A 17,209-nucleotide genomic window follows, 5' to 3' on the forward strand; every position below is an offset into this window, starting at 1 on the left:
GTTAGTGAAAGATAAAGCAAACACACCTGCAGAGGATTTTTTAAAATTCAATATCGAGCTTCAATCTCAATATACCTGGTATTAGTTCGCAATTCCAGTGTAACTAGCTCTTTTGTCTTTATTTCTTGATTTTCCTTCTACACAAGTTAAAATACACACACACACACACACACACACATATATATATATATATATATATATATATATATATATATATATATATATATATATATATATATATATATATATATACAGAGCAGGATCCAGGATTTTCTGATGGGGGTGCACCAATAACAACCAATTCATTTAAATTAACTTTGAATTTTTAAATGCCTTTAGACAACTGAGATGTGAATGAGGAATTGTCCTGGAAGCTGGAAATGCTGTGCTTTGTCTCGGAAATCGAACCCACGCCTTTCCGAATGCTAAGCCAACGCTTTACCAACTGAGAGCTCCTTCGTGGCTAAGTGGTTAGCGTACGCGCCTTTGGCGTGGGAGACCCGGGTTCGGCTGCCGGTGAGAGCTCATGTGGTTCGGATTCCACGTTAATCAGTAGGTTCACGTCTCATATAGCCTCGCTGCTGAACGGGACGTAAAACTCAAAATCAACTCAACTCAGCTTTACCAACTGAGCCACAGTTGATTTCTATCGGTATAATTTTCAGTATATAATTAACTTGCTGTTTTAGATCAGGAATTTATTTAATCATGGTCGCTTGGAATATGATGGGTACTTGTGTCGTACAGAATTCTTATGCAAATGTTGCTATTTTCATTACTAGCTTCTCATTTTAGATAGTGTATATTTACAATAAATGGGAGTGCACGTGCACAGGTGTACCCTCCTTAAATCCGGCCCTGCATATATATATATATAAAACTTGTTTTCACCTTCAATAATATAGAACTTATTTGTAACAAAGGCAAAACTAGTTTTCACATCAAAACTGTGATAACTAACTAAATGGAACAAGTGTTTGCTACTGTTTGAGAATTGAGTTCTTGTATTTGACAACAATCAAGTAATTTATGCAAGGATTTGTTTGACCATTTGCTTTAGCACTGTCTACATGACTTTAAACTAATGCGACTTAAACATGATTTATGAATGTAGTATTCATATAGAAGGTCAGCTTAGTAAATTTAATTACCATCATCATGAAGTCTGTTTCCAGCAAAATATATATATATATATATATATATATATATATATATATATATATATATATATATATATATATATATATATATATATATATATATATATATTTATTTTAAATAATATAGTTATGCCAAATTTTGCCACCCCGTGCAAAAGCAGGTGTTTCACATATGGTAGAGCCGGTCCTCTGTGTTTTTGTCTCGCACTCAATTCCTGGTGCGCGTACAGAAATTTTATGTTGATTCAGCATCATGAAACAACATGGACAGGGCCGTGCCGTGGGGGGGGGGGGGGGCGAGCGGGGCGACTGCCCTGGGCGCCGAAGTAAGGGGGCGAAAAATTCGGGAGAAAAAAGGAAAAAAGATAGGCAAAATTGCTTGGAATATATGTATGGGGCGCCGTCGTATACTCTCACCTCGGGCGCTGATTTTCCACGGCACGGCTCTGAACATGGGAACCAATTAGAAATAAACAAGAAATAACTGGGATAAAAATCGATACATGATATATCTCATTTAAACAAAAAGTTTGGTGGCTGACCATAGCCTGTTATGAGCTCTAATGCGAGCGGGTTTTAGTTTAACCTATTATTCTAATATTTAGAATGGTTATCCCTGAATAATAATAATAATAATGAATAATATAAATGTGATTAGTTTAACGTCCCACGATTATACCCTTTAGGCTAAAAAGAACGGATGGTTAATAAAAGTGAATGATCGTGAAATTACTTTTTGGTCCTTCTCCGCCTGGAATCAAACCTGTGACCACATGGATCAAAGGCGCACGCTCTGGCCAGTAGTTCAGCGGGGAAGGTATAACCAAAGTGATCAATAGAGGCAGATTTTTTCAAGAAAATAAAATTATTACTTTAAATTTCAATGGATGAAAATTGGTGTGGAAAGTGGCATTGGTCAGGCGTAAATGGATGAATATGATACAACACAACCAGTAGTGTTAAATATTATTTATTTATATCTTGGTTAGGTAAGACTATAAGACGTTACATGAATTTAGCACGTACTTACAAAAGTTTTAAAATTTAGATTCATGTCATTCATAATTAACAAGATGTACGTTAGTTTAAGTATTTCTGTAACTTAAACAATAATTTCTTTCCGGTAAATTAAAAAAAAAATCTATAATGCAAATATTGAACCTAAAATTGGAAACTGAAATAGCAAAGCACACCTGCTTGGTTTTTAAACTTATTTTTAAAATGTTGCTAAATTTTAGTGACAGAAAAGGAAAAAAAAAATTCCATATTTATGTAGTTTGTTGTTTTGTAACCCTGTTTAGATTACAAAAACAACCTGCTATTTAGATTATGTATCGCAAACTCTTAATAGTAACCCTATAACAAAAAAAATATTATATCATCCGTTTTATTCTTTTTTGATACAATACACACAGGCCAGTAGCCAGCCCGAAAATGTAGGGGAGGAGCCCGGATGAAGTTAGGGGGGGCGGGCGATCCAACCATACTATAGTTAATCACCATATTGTAGTTCATTTACAAGCCTACCGTGAAAATTTTAGGTGCGCCAGCAAAAATTTAGGGGGGCCCGGCCACCCTAGACCCCCCCGGATACGGGCCTGAATACACATGCCAATCAATTCCATATATATATTCTGCTCAATCTTCTTTCTCACACGTGTACAGTAAAAGACATTTTCGTTTCGTAGCTGTATGGCTTGCCTACTTGGTTTCGGTGCAGAGACCCGGGTTCAATTCCCGATGGGAGTTCAAGTGGTTCGCATTCCATGTTAAGCTGTAGGTCCATATCTTATATAGTCTCGGTGCTGAAAGAAACGCTTGAAAATGTACAATCAATTTCTTAAGTTGTTAAAATCAGTTTATCTTCATAAGCAAATATAGAATAGTGTTCTACTAAAGCAAAGCTTTGTTTCCTGCATTAAGATATCAATATGTACAGACAATGTACACACACGAATTACTTACTCTCTGACACGACTCGCTCCCGCCCAATCGTGCAAGGAAGAGAGTATGGCAGGCATTTGAGGTATGAAACTATCTGTAAAAGGGTAAGTATTATGAATGTTGATCCCAGTTCATGAATCATTACAATTTTGAGATAATGATGCAGATGAAATCTTGGAAATATTGTACGATTTATCGCAAAGTACTTTTAATCGGGGTATTATTTTTTTTCTCAAGATCACTATGTCAACTCAATGCAGTGGCGCTTATAGGACATGAAGTTAGATACGTACGTGCATGCATGTTTGCATTGTTGAACGATATGTACTCTTTGATCAATATTTGCAGATCATACATTAACGAAAGTGTTTAGTTGTAATGATCCATATTTCAATGATTGAATTACCCTGGTTCGATTCCCGGCGGGAGCTCATGTGATTCGGATCCCACACGCCTCGCTGCTGAGTGGGACGCTAAACTCAAAAATAATTTTAAAAAAATTAACTAATTCATTGAAATGTGTATAATGGATCAAACTCAGGGGAGCAACTGCCCCCTTTGTCCCAAATGACACCCCTAATTCAACATCATTATGATTCATAATTGTAATATTGCATTGTATTTATGCGAAAGATTTTTTTTTTAAAGTATTATTTTTGAGATGACAGGAAGATTGCTTATCGTTACATTCTGTTGCTCCTTTCCCTGGATTTTGAAACATGGGCACCCTTTTCTATTTACATTTTTACTGTTTAAAATACTGTGACACGAAGAAAGAATGTTCTTGTAAGAAAACCTTAGTAATACATCAAATAACTGTGGAAGATTTTTCCCGTAATCGCTTTATTTATATATTTCTTCCTGTACAAGTTATTTTAACTATTATATACTGCATAGCATTTCGCGGATCGTAAATAAGCAGAAATATAAATATTGTGTAATAACATAAAATATTCACAACACTTAAGATAAGAGTGTGTTATGAAACATTTTAAACGTTCTTTTGTCAATGCAAAGAATAGCATAGAAAAATTACCACCACAATTCATATACGAGACATTTATAGTTATAAATTCCGTTACATTCTTATATAATTCTGTCCATTTTTTCAGATAGGTTAAATTTGAAAATTAGGTGCCTCGTAAACTTGTGGAATCTTGAAATTGCTAATTGTACTCGAACACTTTTCTGATCTCCAAACACAATATTACGAAGCAATATCAAATAAAACGTTCATTCATTTGTAGGAAGAAAAAATCTTGGAATGTTTAATCTTTTTTTCTTAGCCTGGGAAAATCTTGCCTCCTCTTTTTAAATCAGTTTTAAATAATAAATTTTTTGATATAATACAAATATTTCTTGATTTTGAGTTACGCTTTCAGCATTAAACTCACGAATTAGATTAAATACTATAATGTAATGGCATACGTATTACTGTTAGCTGTATGTAGAGCCACAAAATTTGGTATATGGTAAAGTTTTTGGTTTCAAAAATACGAATCAGTAATTTACTTCCATGAATTTAATCTAAGTGACGCCGAGAAAGATGAAATAATTAAGGACCACAACACGTTGACTGTCGTGGCAATTGTAGAACTTGAATTTGCTTGAATTTAATACAAAGCATATAAATGAATATTTAGTAATGTTTTTTTTAGTAATAATTAATTTTAAAAATTATCTCGGGAACTCCCACGTGGCTAAGTAGTTAGCGTACGCGCCTTTGGCGTGAAAGACCCGAGTTCGATTCCCGGCGGGGTTCGGATCCCACGTTAAGCTGTAGGTCCACTTTTCATATAACTTTGCTACTGAAAGGGGCGCTAAACTGAAATCAAATCAAAAATAACTTGGATAGAAAACACCAAATTTATGGATTTCAATTTAATATGAACATTAATTAATAGAAATGTAAAATGATTAACGAAACTGATTGTTTGCTTTAGTTAGTCTCTTTGACTACCTTATGGGTGATTATAAAATAATTAGTGGAACGAAAATGTAGGAGGAAATGGAAGTATCTCGATAAACTCATAAGCGTAATGTTATTCATCACAAACTCAGGCTGTCTGTGATCGAATCAGAGGTCTCTCTATCACCAGAAGTGAGTGATCTACCATTGAGCCACGATGATTCCTCTTCAAATGAAAACTCCTTCTGCAAATTAGAAGCGATAATTAACTATTTACATGAAAATCATAAAATACACCGTAGAATATTCTACAAATACCTTTTAGGTTCAGTTTAACTTTCAACCACACAGAAATACTTTTTTCTTTCTCTTTTACAATACACTGTTATGCTCCGAGGCTAAGGGAGGCGGTGATGATGATGATGATGATGATGATGATAGCGAAGGAAATGGTGGAATGAGAAAAGTCCTATAAAACCTATTTAGATGGTGTTTGTTCACCACAAAGTCCATTTAGAAGATGTATTAAGATTGATGTAGATAACATTTCTATGGACCTTGTGACTATAAATTACTTCTAAAATATTTCAGAGAGATGCCAGAATTTGTTAAAAATTTCTCTTAAAATGTAGATGCGTTGATGTTTATTTTCTTCTTATGTTCTTTTCTTAACAGTATGGTCTGTATAGCTCCTTCTTCGGTTGCATTCTCTACATGTTCGTTGGTAGCTGCAAGGATGTTCCTATGGGGCCAACAGCTGTTGTGGCGCTTTTGACCAACCAAACCATTAAGGACTTCGGTGTGGACTTCGCCATTCTCTTATGTTTCATGACAGGAGTGATTATGGTCATTATGGGGATATTAGGGTTAGGTAAGTATGTCAGAATATATTATATAACGTTAATAATCTACAACGATATACGGCACAAAATTAATTGGGATAACGTGAAACAAATTGCGTTAGGTTAGATTAGTATTAATAAATGTTTAGAAGAATCAAGTAACACAGTGACAGCATTATCACATCAAATACAACAAACTTATTTATCTACCCGTTTCTGCTTATCAGCGTAATTTTATAATAGTTTATACTAAAATAAAGACTCATTAAAGTACTGTATATTATATGGAAGTAGACAATTATAAGAACATTCTATTTATTATTTCGAAAGTTTAGAATGGCTTTACAAACTATTCTCTTACAAATTAAGTTCCCGTTGATGATATTGTAACACACATATAGATATATACAATTAAATATTGTGATTCCATTTCGTTTAAAATAACTTGAATAACCACCAAAACTTACTATGATAATTATTTCAATAAATTAAACTATTTTTGTTCCTTTTAAACTTCGTATTTTCTTAATGCTTATCATTCATTTCTCAGAAATTAAAAAGACACTTCCATTAACTATGGCTTCCTCATTTATTATATTTTTAACAGGATACAGAAAACAAGTTTAAACAAGTCTGGCCACAACATTTGCTATCATGAGGTACCGGATTATTGTCCTTGTCGCTTTAAAATTAAATATACATAAACGTTATTAGCTTCTGGAAAGACGAAGTCCAGAAGGACATTGCTAAGTTGAATTTCGCAAAAGCGTCTTGGATTTGTTTATCTATAACCTAAATGAATGAGAAATCCGAAAATCTATTACGTAAATCGTGACTGCACACGTTTTTTGTTGTCTATGTATTTAAATACCTGTAGGGAAATTTATTACACGAATGGTGTTTTTCATCTTCAATTTTAAACGATTTAAAAATAAAAGAAGTGAAAAATAGTTGAATTTTGAAATTAAAACATCGATAGCCGAACATTTGATAACTGTGCTTCAAACAATGCTATTTTAAATAAGTTTTATTTTATATGACTTCTTAAGTTAAATTCTCTAATAATAACGTATTAATTTGACTTACAATAGACACTGATGAACCAGTGCACATGTAACAACAACTTTAGTCATGAAGAAATGGTAAGCGATCTTTTTTAGTTCAATAGAAATAATCAATTTGTTAATAAATAACTGAAATCTGCTGCCTTGATAAGTTATACTCTAACAATGTTTTCGCCTTGCAATAGATTAACCTTAGCAAACATAAACCTTTAAAACTATTTTATTTTCATTTCGCAATGTGTCGTATTAGTTCAAATATCAGAAGAACCAAAATATATATATATATATATATATATATATATATATATATATATATATATATATATATATATATATATATATATATATATATATATTTGTTTTCTGTTCTGAGTGTAACATTTAATTCAAATCTGACTTAATCTTTATTAAATATAGTAATTTATGTGTGGTTATTTTTGTGTTAAAGAAACACATTTACTTAATTCTACTTTAAGAGTCTGACGTATTAAAAATAATACAAAATTCGCCATTTTTCTTTTGCTTGTTTTTCATAAGTGATAGAAGATAATGAAATGCAACTTACTACAATCATAGATAATGTTATTCTACAACAGAAAATATGAACCTGACAAATTTTCAGTGTTGCCAGAATAACATTTCCCCCAAAATCTAAGTTAAGGCAGCGACTAGAGGAACAAACCCAACTGCATTTGATTATGTCATGTTGTCTTAGAATCCTGTGAACTACGTTTTAAATAAAATTATTATTTAATTTTAATGACTGTATGTTAAAACTATTTTGATTATTACTAACTAAATACAACTATTATTTAAAAAGTAGTTCACAGGATACCAAAACAACATGATACGTAATCAAATGCATTGGGTTCGTTCCTCTAGTCCAGCCCTGGCCACGGCGAGCAGATAGTGGAAAATCTCCTCGTGAACGCTCACGAGCATTCTACGAGCAAATACCATTGTTCGTGCTTCGTGAATCTTCGGGTTTTGTCCTTAGAGGAGCGGAAGTGTTGTCAACCTTGGCGGTAATCACTAGCTTACCAAATAAAAAAAAAAGTATGTATGGTAACTGATTGCCATTTAGTGTATAGTGTTTTTTACAATGTGGTAACCGTTAACTATAGACAACACAAACTGGTAACAGCAATCAAATGATAAACTATGTACGTTCCTTTTCTTCTTTTTTCTTTCCTTTTGTTAAAGAAGGATGTGGTGGAACCAAACCATCGCTTACATTTATAAAAATTTGCCAGTTTGCCCAATGGAAAACCAGTTTTCAATATATATATATTATCAAGTTCTTAATCCGAGTGTGGGTATGTTGTTTCGCTTTTTAGGAAAAGAGATAATCTGTTGATACGAAAAAAAAAAATACTGTAGCACTTGTTTGTAATTATCTAAGTATTATCTCCAGAAAAATAGCTTATGCATGTATGTGTGTACGAATAGGCTTAGCAAGGGGTTGGTTGTGGAGATTAGAAGCCACTATTACACTATCAATAGGAAGAATAGTATTTCTTACTCCACTTTTAAAGTGGGGCCGCGGTGGCTCAGTGGTAGAACGTTCACATCTGGTGCTTTGGGTCCCGGGTTCGATCCCAGCCCCCGCCAAGTGAACTTTGCGGTGGACAAACACCGTATGCGTGGGTTTTCTCGGGGTTTTCACATTTCCTCCCACTTTCTTCATTCTATCATTTCATTCATTACTCATCATCACCGTCTCCTTTAGCCTAACCGGTATAACCGTGGGACGTAAAACCCAAAGATTTCATTTCATTTTTTCCACTTTTAATGTTACTTTGATCGCAAAGAATCAAACAAAATATTAAGAGAGCCAAAGAGATTTTCCATTTTTAAGAGTGACCATTAGTGGGTACCATTAGTTTTTTTTTTTTTTTTAACAAGGAGTGTCTTTTTAATAAGGAAAAATATATTGTCCCTGGCTGGTTGCTTGCCGGTGGCTAAATCATATCAACGACTGAAGCTACATGCTTGTCTTTCTTCGATAGTTACTGACTGGTTTGGAAAGTCACGATGTTGTAGGCCTACTGTAATAGCGTAAACTTGGAAGGGAACGTTCCAACTGAATGATACGAACAATTATTCCCAATGTCTTGAACATGAAACGTGGATTGCACGGATAACGCTTAAAGTGGGCTGAACTGCACTGGGATTTCCTTCCGGCAAATTATTGTTTGGTCGGAACTCAGTTCTTCTGTGTAATTGTCTCTTAACAACATTTGAACATTTCTTTTAGATAATAATATCTAACTAACTCTATGGCCTATGGAACCCGAAGGTTCAATGCGGCGGTTACAACATATTTCCACTAACTTCTGTCCTTAGCCAACTGGATCCAGTTTCTACTCTGTACTCTTATTTCTGAAAGATCCATCTTAATATTGTCTTCCCATCTACGTCTAGGTCTTCCTAGTGGTCTTCTTCCAATTGGGTTTTCAGTTAAAATTATGAAAGCATTTCTAATTTCTTCCATTCTGGCTACACGGAATGGCCACCTGAGCCTTCTACACTTAATGACCCTAACAATGTTAAGTGAGCGGTATAAACTATGCAATTCCTCGTTATGAATTTCCTCAAATCCCCATTTTCATCCGTCTTTGGTCCGAATACTACTACTACTACTACTACTACTACTACTACTATTAATAATAATAATAATAATAATAATAATAATAATAATAATAATAATAATAATAATAATAATAATAATAATAATAATAATAATAATAATTATAATTATAATACGCATTATTATTATTATTATTATTATTATTATTATTATTATTATTATTATTATTATTATTATTATTATTATTATTATTATTATTATTATTATTATTATTATTATTTTCAACCTCCCGTCGTTCTGCTATCAATCTAGCAACGAAAGGCGTTCACAACTTAGCAAACGTGAAGCGAGTGACAAGTTACAGACCGAGTGCTAATGTAATGCAATGTCACGAATTGTGTAAGCAAGCTAAAAAAAAGGCCTGAAACAATTCGTTTCCGATTTTTGCAGTCGTTTTTACGTCTGTAAGCTGACATGTTTAATATTCGTTTCTTTCTTTCTTTCTTTCTTTTTCATTTGTTAGTTACTTCAACGCTAACTGTAACCTCTATCATGCGTCTTCCTAGATCAAAAAACGTACCAATTTTATTTCCTGCAGTGTTTTCGCGTCACTGCTTTCGAAATGGGGAGGGGGAGAGCACACCTGCACATTTCACGCTTGCGTCTGCTCAATGCTTCAACATCGTGCAAATTTGTGACCAGGCTTGGCCGTAGGTTTTTTACCATCATGTGTGGTTGGCAACACTTATCGGATGCAGTGGAAGGGGCGGAGCTACCAACACCTGTGCTCACCTGTTCTTATCTTCGCTCGTTGTCGCTCACGCTTCGGCTCCGGGAGCCAATTCATGGGCAGGCCTGCTCTAGTCGCTGCTTTAACTTAAATTTTGGAGAAATTGTTATTGTGGCAACACTGTAATTTCTATGGATGGCAATACTGAAAATTGTTCAGATTCATATTTTCTGTTGTAGAATAACAATATCTGTGATTGAAACAAAAGAAACACTGACCAAAGCTTAAACACACAGTGTATTTTAAACTATAATGTGTAACGGTTTCTGATACCTAACGTATCCTTTATCAGATATTATCTATGATTGTAGTAAGTTACATTTCATTATCTCCTTTCACTTATCAAAAACAAACAAAATAAAATTTTGTGTAATTTTTAGTATGTCAGGCTCTTAAAGTATAATATTAGAACATATAATTAGTTTCGTTATTAAAAACACCTTCAACATTTTAAATTAATAAATGTAAGGCCTCAGATCTTCATACAGAGGTCTCATTTTTTTTCTTCTTTTGTAAAATACGTCATTAGAACAAAACGTCGCTTGTCAATTGAACGTTAATCCATTTTGATGTTGAGAATCCATTTTGATCCATTTTGATTATGTTACTAATGTTTATTACAATGGCTTAGAATCCTTCCATATTAGCAACAGTATGTGATTCTTACTTCTTAACCAACTCTAAACATCGATTTTGATACTTATTTCTTATCTATATTTTTTTATTGCTTTCCAGGATTTCTAATTGATTTTATTTCCGGTCCGGTGGCGTCGGGTTTCACCTCCGCTGCTGCACTGATTATCCTGACGTCACAGGTCAAGGATATTCTTGGGATTAGCATCACCGGGAATACCCCTTCATGGAGATCTGGACCAACATATTTGGGGAGATTCACAACACAAAGTTGTGGGATACTCTTCTTGGGCTTAGCTGCATTGTCATTCTTCTATTGATGAGGGTAAGTTTAATACTGAAAATCCATTGGCGTATGCAGACTTCCATCATATATATATATATATATATATATATATATATATATATATATATATATATATATATATATATACAGTACAACCCCTCAAATCCGAACCCCAGAAATCCGAAAACCCGGCAAATCCGAACACGTTCTCAGGGGAAAAAATTAACCACAGCTGGAAAATTAAAAAAAAAAAAAAAGATTTAATCACGCAAATTTAGTTTTTTTAAGGTTTTAACATTTTTAGATTTAATGCTTATTCAAAACGTTATAAAATACAGTTAAGTTTAGATAAAATAGGAAATAGTTTACGTCTACTTACGTATTTCAAAAAATCCAAAACAACGAAATCATTTTAGGTTAACTGGATTACGATTCACACAAAAAATCACCACTGGGCCACCCTGTCTAACGTCAGTCGTTGTTTTACCGCCAATTCAGTGACGAAATAAGTACGTAATATTATTTCCCGGGTAATCCGAACCCCCCGAAATCCGAACAGGCTTCAGCCCCAATTAGTTCGGATTTGAGGGGCTGTACTGTGTATATATATATACTTAATTGTACCATTTATAACATTCTATGTTCAATATAAACCAAAAACAACCAAAATTCCCATTTTAGGATTGTCTAAGAAGATTTCAGACTTTAGCCTGTTGTTTTCCATAACTAAACTACGGTATTTTATGTGAAAATGCGCCCATTATATTGTATTACGAAAGAATAAACGTTGTTGTTACATTTCAAATTTTAATATTTTATTTTTCCTCTCTCTTTCTATTTGTTAGTTGCTCCCAAGAATTCAGATTGGAGCCAAGGATGAATCATTACGAACAACCGGACAGAAAGTTTTTAACAAGACACTGTGGCTAATTGGAACCGCCAGGAACGCCATCTTAGTGATCGCTTGCGCTGGTTTCGCATATGCTCTTACGGAAAAAGGTGCAGCTCCATTTAGGTTGACTGGTAAGTAAACAACGGGGAACATGATAATTACTATAGTTCTGGCTCTTAACAGCGAAATACAATACCCTTAATAATGTTTAATGACACAAGAATTAGCATTTAATGAGATGAAGATAAGAGGTATTTGACTGAAGAGTTAAAGAAAATGTAAGTTGAAATATCAAGTTTGAAAAAATATTGCAATAAGGAAAGAAAATAATGTTATATATTGGCAGTTTTGTTTAACAAAGGGAATGTTTTCCTTAAGGGTCTTCATCCCGGCGAAATTAAAATACCGCTAATTTTACAGTAATTATCTGATATCTTCAAATAGATAAAAGATAATTGAAATGTGAAACAAAAGCGCCCTACACTATATTATTTTGCGTGAGGTACCGTCATCACAAGTCACCTAGTCGCTTTCCGTTTTCAGCCATTTAGAAACGCGAAAATAAATGCCGATTTTCAAAATGGCTCGAAATCGAAGGCAGATAAGTGTTTCGTGATAACGGTATCTCATGTAAAATGATATTGTCTAGGGCGCTCTTGTTTCACATTTCTATTATCTTTTATCTGTTTGAAGATATCACATAATTAATGTAAAATTAGCGGTATTTTAATTTCGCCGGGATGAGGCCTCTTAATACTATGAAAGTAGTACGAGGTTGCCGGTTTTTCAGATACTAACAAACACATATCTATACAAGATATATTATATTTATTCATTATATTATTAAACTAGCCTCCGGTTAGCTGTGGGCCCCTCCCCAAACCCCCGCACTTGCTCTGCCTATGGCTTTGTACTCTTAAGCCCACAAATTTATGGAATTTCAAGTTTTATTTTTTACTATTTCAACTATCTAAAAGATAAAATTTTGTGTCCCAAGAAAACGCCCATTTAAATAACATGGGAAAAGGTGGTTCTTCATACCCTCTTTTTGACCTCTTAAAAAATAAAATAAAAATATTCACTGTTGGCAATTTTTCTATGGGTTAGTACCGGAAGGCTACAATCATGCCAAATTTCATTGTTCTGATCCTGCCGGAAGCGCCTAAACATCGTGGGATATAGAAAATGTCCTATATAAATAACATGGGAAAGACTTCAGTAAGATACAAAACCACTCTAAAGTTGGATATTTTTATTTTTGTAAACTAATTAGGTAACGCCAACGAAAACGCACAAGTATACTGAATTTCAAGTTTTTATTACAATTGCTAGTAAACAAAACATGAGATTATAGGTCCAAAAAATAGAGCTCAATTTAATAACATCGGGAATTTCTTCATCCCCCTTTAGACCCCCTAAAAATTAAAAATATTCACTTTTGGTAATTTTTTGTGGGTTAGTCTCGAAAGGCTACAATCATGCCAAATTTCAACTTTACATGTCAACTGGCGACTTTACCCCTTTATTTTATGTCAGTTCATGTAGTTTCATATATATAGTTAGGATATAATAGTGCTTCTACAGGCTATGCTAATTAGTGTAGTTCGCACTATTAGTTGGTAATGGTTGAGAAAGATATCCACAGATGAATATAAATTTGAGTATTCTGTATTTAAAATTCTGACTTGATAATGCCTTCTAGTCAAAAACTTAGGCCTACTGCTCTTTCATGTCCTTTCTGTTAGTAATCGTACTAATACAATTTATTTATTTACAAAATAACAAAAGAATATTATGCGTATACAAGAAGTTTACTGGTAAATAAAAATCTTTAATATTTTGGTCAATCATTGGTTTGTATCATTATATAATCTTCAAGAAGAATATATAAATACTTATATGATTAGGATATGGACGTAGGAATAATTTTCTCGCATTAGGGAATGATCGTACTCACTATTCGAAACTTCAAAATCATTTACACCACATTTCGAGACCATATTTCCTTTATTCACAAGTACCGGAATTTTTTTTTATTCACTTTCATCACACAACATAGGTTTCTTCAATTAATTTTATTATAATTCAAATTCAATCAGTAATTTTACAAAAAATTAATTATTTTAAAAAACAAATCTAAGAAAAATCATTGATTTTAACTTGAATTTATTTATAAGGATTGTAATTCTATTCTAACTCTCTGTCATATTTATTTATTCACAGGTCACTTGCCCGCTGGTCTCCCCGTGCCCCAACCACCTCCATTCAGTTACGTCGATCACAACAATGTTACTCTCAGCTTCTTTGACATGCTGTCTGAAATGGGTTCCGGTCTCATTGTTACTCCTCTGGTAGCTCTTATGGAGAACATTGCCCTCTGCAAGGCGTTCGGTAAGTGTATATGCGTTTATCATTTCCCCTATCCATTTCTACTTTATCATAACTTTTTTTTCTTATAAACTAAACAAAGCATATCTTGTAGAGCACGGATGGAGAAGTTTTCATAATTCTGATTTATTTTCATGCAAAAGGAAGCTTTGTCTAGTTTAGGAAAATGTATCTTCCTACCAAGTACGAAACGTTTTATCTGAGCAATCAATAATGAAGACCGTAAAATCTATAAAATCATTAATTTTGCCCATTCTATTGAATGGATAAGAAAGTTTGTCACTGACAAACAGAGAACAGAAATTTAGCGTTAAAAAATGGCGCGGAAATATTGTAATGAATAGATGAAATTGAACCCAGGAACACTGGTATCAATGTTATTCGCAGTAACGATTCTACTACAAATGAATGAGATATACAACAACGTGGTGTGAGTAGTACATGAATGTTACCGGTCATTACTCACAAAGAATTAACCCCAGGCAGTGAGATTTATGCTCCTCAGAACTTAATGTGTATAGCACTGGTCGGTCTTCCCATGAATATAAAAATACATTCTCCTGCAGAATGGATTTACTGAAAGAAACCTGGAAAGTAACGTTTTTTTTTTTTTTTAAGTTGAGTTGCAAGCTATCTATCAGTGAGAGTCTTATCAAAATTTATTCATTGGTTCTAGATTGTCAAATGTAATACAATTTGTTGCAGTGTCAGTAATTTCTTTATATCTATATTATATATATATATATATATATATGTGTGTGTGTGTGTGTGTGTGTGTGTGTGTGTGTGTATGTGTTAACAATTGGCCTTAATCTATTTTGAAAACGACATTTTCATCACGCTACGTCTGGTGCCCAAATGAAATAGCCTCCCTTGTCATTCAGGTACTCTCACCGCATTCACAGCAAATTGACATTTTACCGTCCAGCTGAACGGTAACAGGACACCTGAGTAGCCGTTACACTACCCTCCACAAATCTATGGAATAACAGGAGTACCCTGTTTATTGTTGTTACAATTCTCCTCACCGGTAACAACATTCTCCATTGATTCACATATCAACCTATTCAATCGGAGCAAGCTAAAATAATATTATAACATATGCTCTTTCTATTAGTATTTTGAAATATTGTTATGAGTTATTTAAACTACTATAAACCTCAATAATTTTGTGTTCTTTTAGTGTTCCTGGCCATAACATCGGTTGCATTAACGCAATGCCCTGGTGATACACATGTAATATTTATGTACCTAAATCGCATTTTGAAAACGCATATCACTATGAATATGCAAACTGTTTCTGATTAGATTTATTTCTAAAATCCATATGAGTAAAGAAATATCTAAAAGTCTCTACCATCTAGTTTCTTGTGATCAAGTAAACGGTAAAAAAAAATATCAAATAATGAAACATGTTATACTTTCAACTACATTTTTTTTAAAATATACATTTACTTCCAATACAGATTTTTAACTTTTATTTTCCTGTTGTTATTAAAGTGTTTATTATTATTATTATTATTATTATTATTATTATTATTATTTAGCTGGTGGTAAGGCTGTGGATGCAACTCAGGAATTGATTGCCATCGGTCTCTGTAACATCGGTAACTCCTTCATGCAAGCCTTCCCCGGTAGCGGTTCCCTCAGCAGAGGAGCTGTCAACAACGCCAGCGGTGTCAGAACACCTTTCGGCGGCATCTATACTGGTAAGTATTCACAGATATATTTTAGCAGAATGTTAATTAATATTATCATCAATTATGTGTAACATGAATACTAAATATGTTGCCAGTTTACCTTTCACTTTAGAGCGATTAGTGATTAAAATTTTGTAATCATGAAATAATAATAATAATAATAATAATAATAATAATAATAATAATAATAATAATAATAATAATAATAATAATAATAATAATAATAATAATAATAATAATATAATTACAGATTCCATATATGTCAGAAAAGAAGTTTCTAAATATTATTCTTCTGCTTGTCCATTTTTATGCATAGAATTCTAGCGGTTATATCGTTCAATGTATTGAGGCTAAATTTAACATTTCAGAATTATATTGCATTCCTATGGTAAAAGTATTTTGCACTTGTACTCAAAAATAAGAATGTGGTGATAAGAAGACCATAATATTAGGATTTTTCCCCCCCAGAAAGAGCTCTAATGATTTGGTTCGTGATTCATTAATTATGTTTCATTAATAATCCAAAAAATGTGGTACTATTTATTGCTCATGGAAAAGTCGAAAGAAAAGTTTACTGATGGGAAGTTTCCATTTACTCGAAAGTGATTCAAAGAATCTCATCTATATTTCATCAAAAATATTTAGTTAATAAGTGGACAATATAGCAGAATTCAATACTTTTAGCAAAAATGTTAAAATGGGTAGATTATTGCCAGAAATGAATTCTATTGGATAACTAAACAAGAAAATTAATGCAGGGTTTCAGTACTTTTTTTCTGGCAGTATTGTTGGTCCGGTACTGCTTATACGTAATAAGATCAAACAAAAAAAATTATGATTTATGTGAGTTCTATGACAATGGAAGAATATGCAGTTTTAAATATTTCATTGGAAGCTGGGAAGATAGCAGAGGAAGCAAAATTTATCATTCGTTAGTTTAGAATTACAATTTAAACTCTTTAGAGTTTGGGCATTGAAAGTATATGGGACATTAATGCGGAATTCGAACTA

The 17,209-nt window shown here is 33.1% G+C and overlaps 1 protein-coding gene across 1 annotated transcript in view; it reads left to right on the forward strand.

Annotated features, from left to right (window-relative positions):
• The window catches only part of LOC145664968 (sodium-independent sulfate anion transporter-like), a 67,748-nt gene that overhangs the window by 37,721 nt on the left and 12,818 nt on the right, over positions 1-17,209 (forward strand). Inside the window, 6 exon segments of the mRNA XM_081732121.1 lie at positions 5,689-5,884; positions 11,035-11,153; positions 11,156-11,257; positions 12,064-12,241; positions 14,334-14,501; positions 16,046-16,207. Of these exon segments, the coding sequence (XP_081588247.1) occupies positions 5,689-5,884; positions 11,035-11,153; positions 11,156-11,257; positions 12,064-12,241; positions 14,334-14,501; positions 16,046-16,207 (925 nt within the window).

Source organism: Thermobia domestica, chromosome 11, assembly GCF_964235325.1.
Source record: "Thermobia domestica chromosome 11, izTheDome1.hap1.1, whole genome shotgun sequence".
Taxonomy (NCBI): domain Eukaryota; kingdom Metazoa; phylum Arthropoda; class Insecta; order Zygentoma; family Lepismatidae; genus Thermobia; species Thermobia domestica.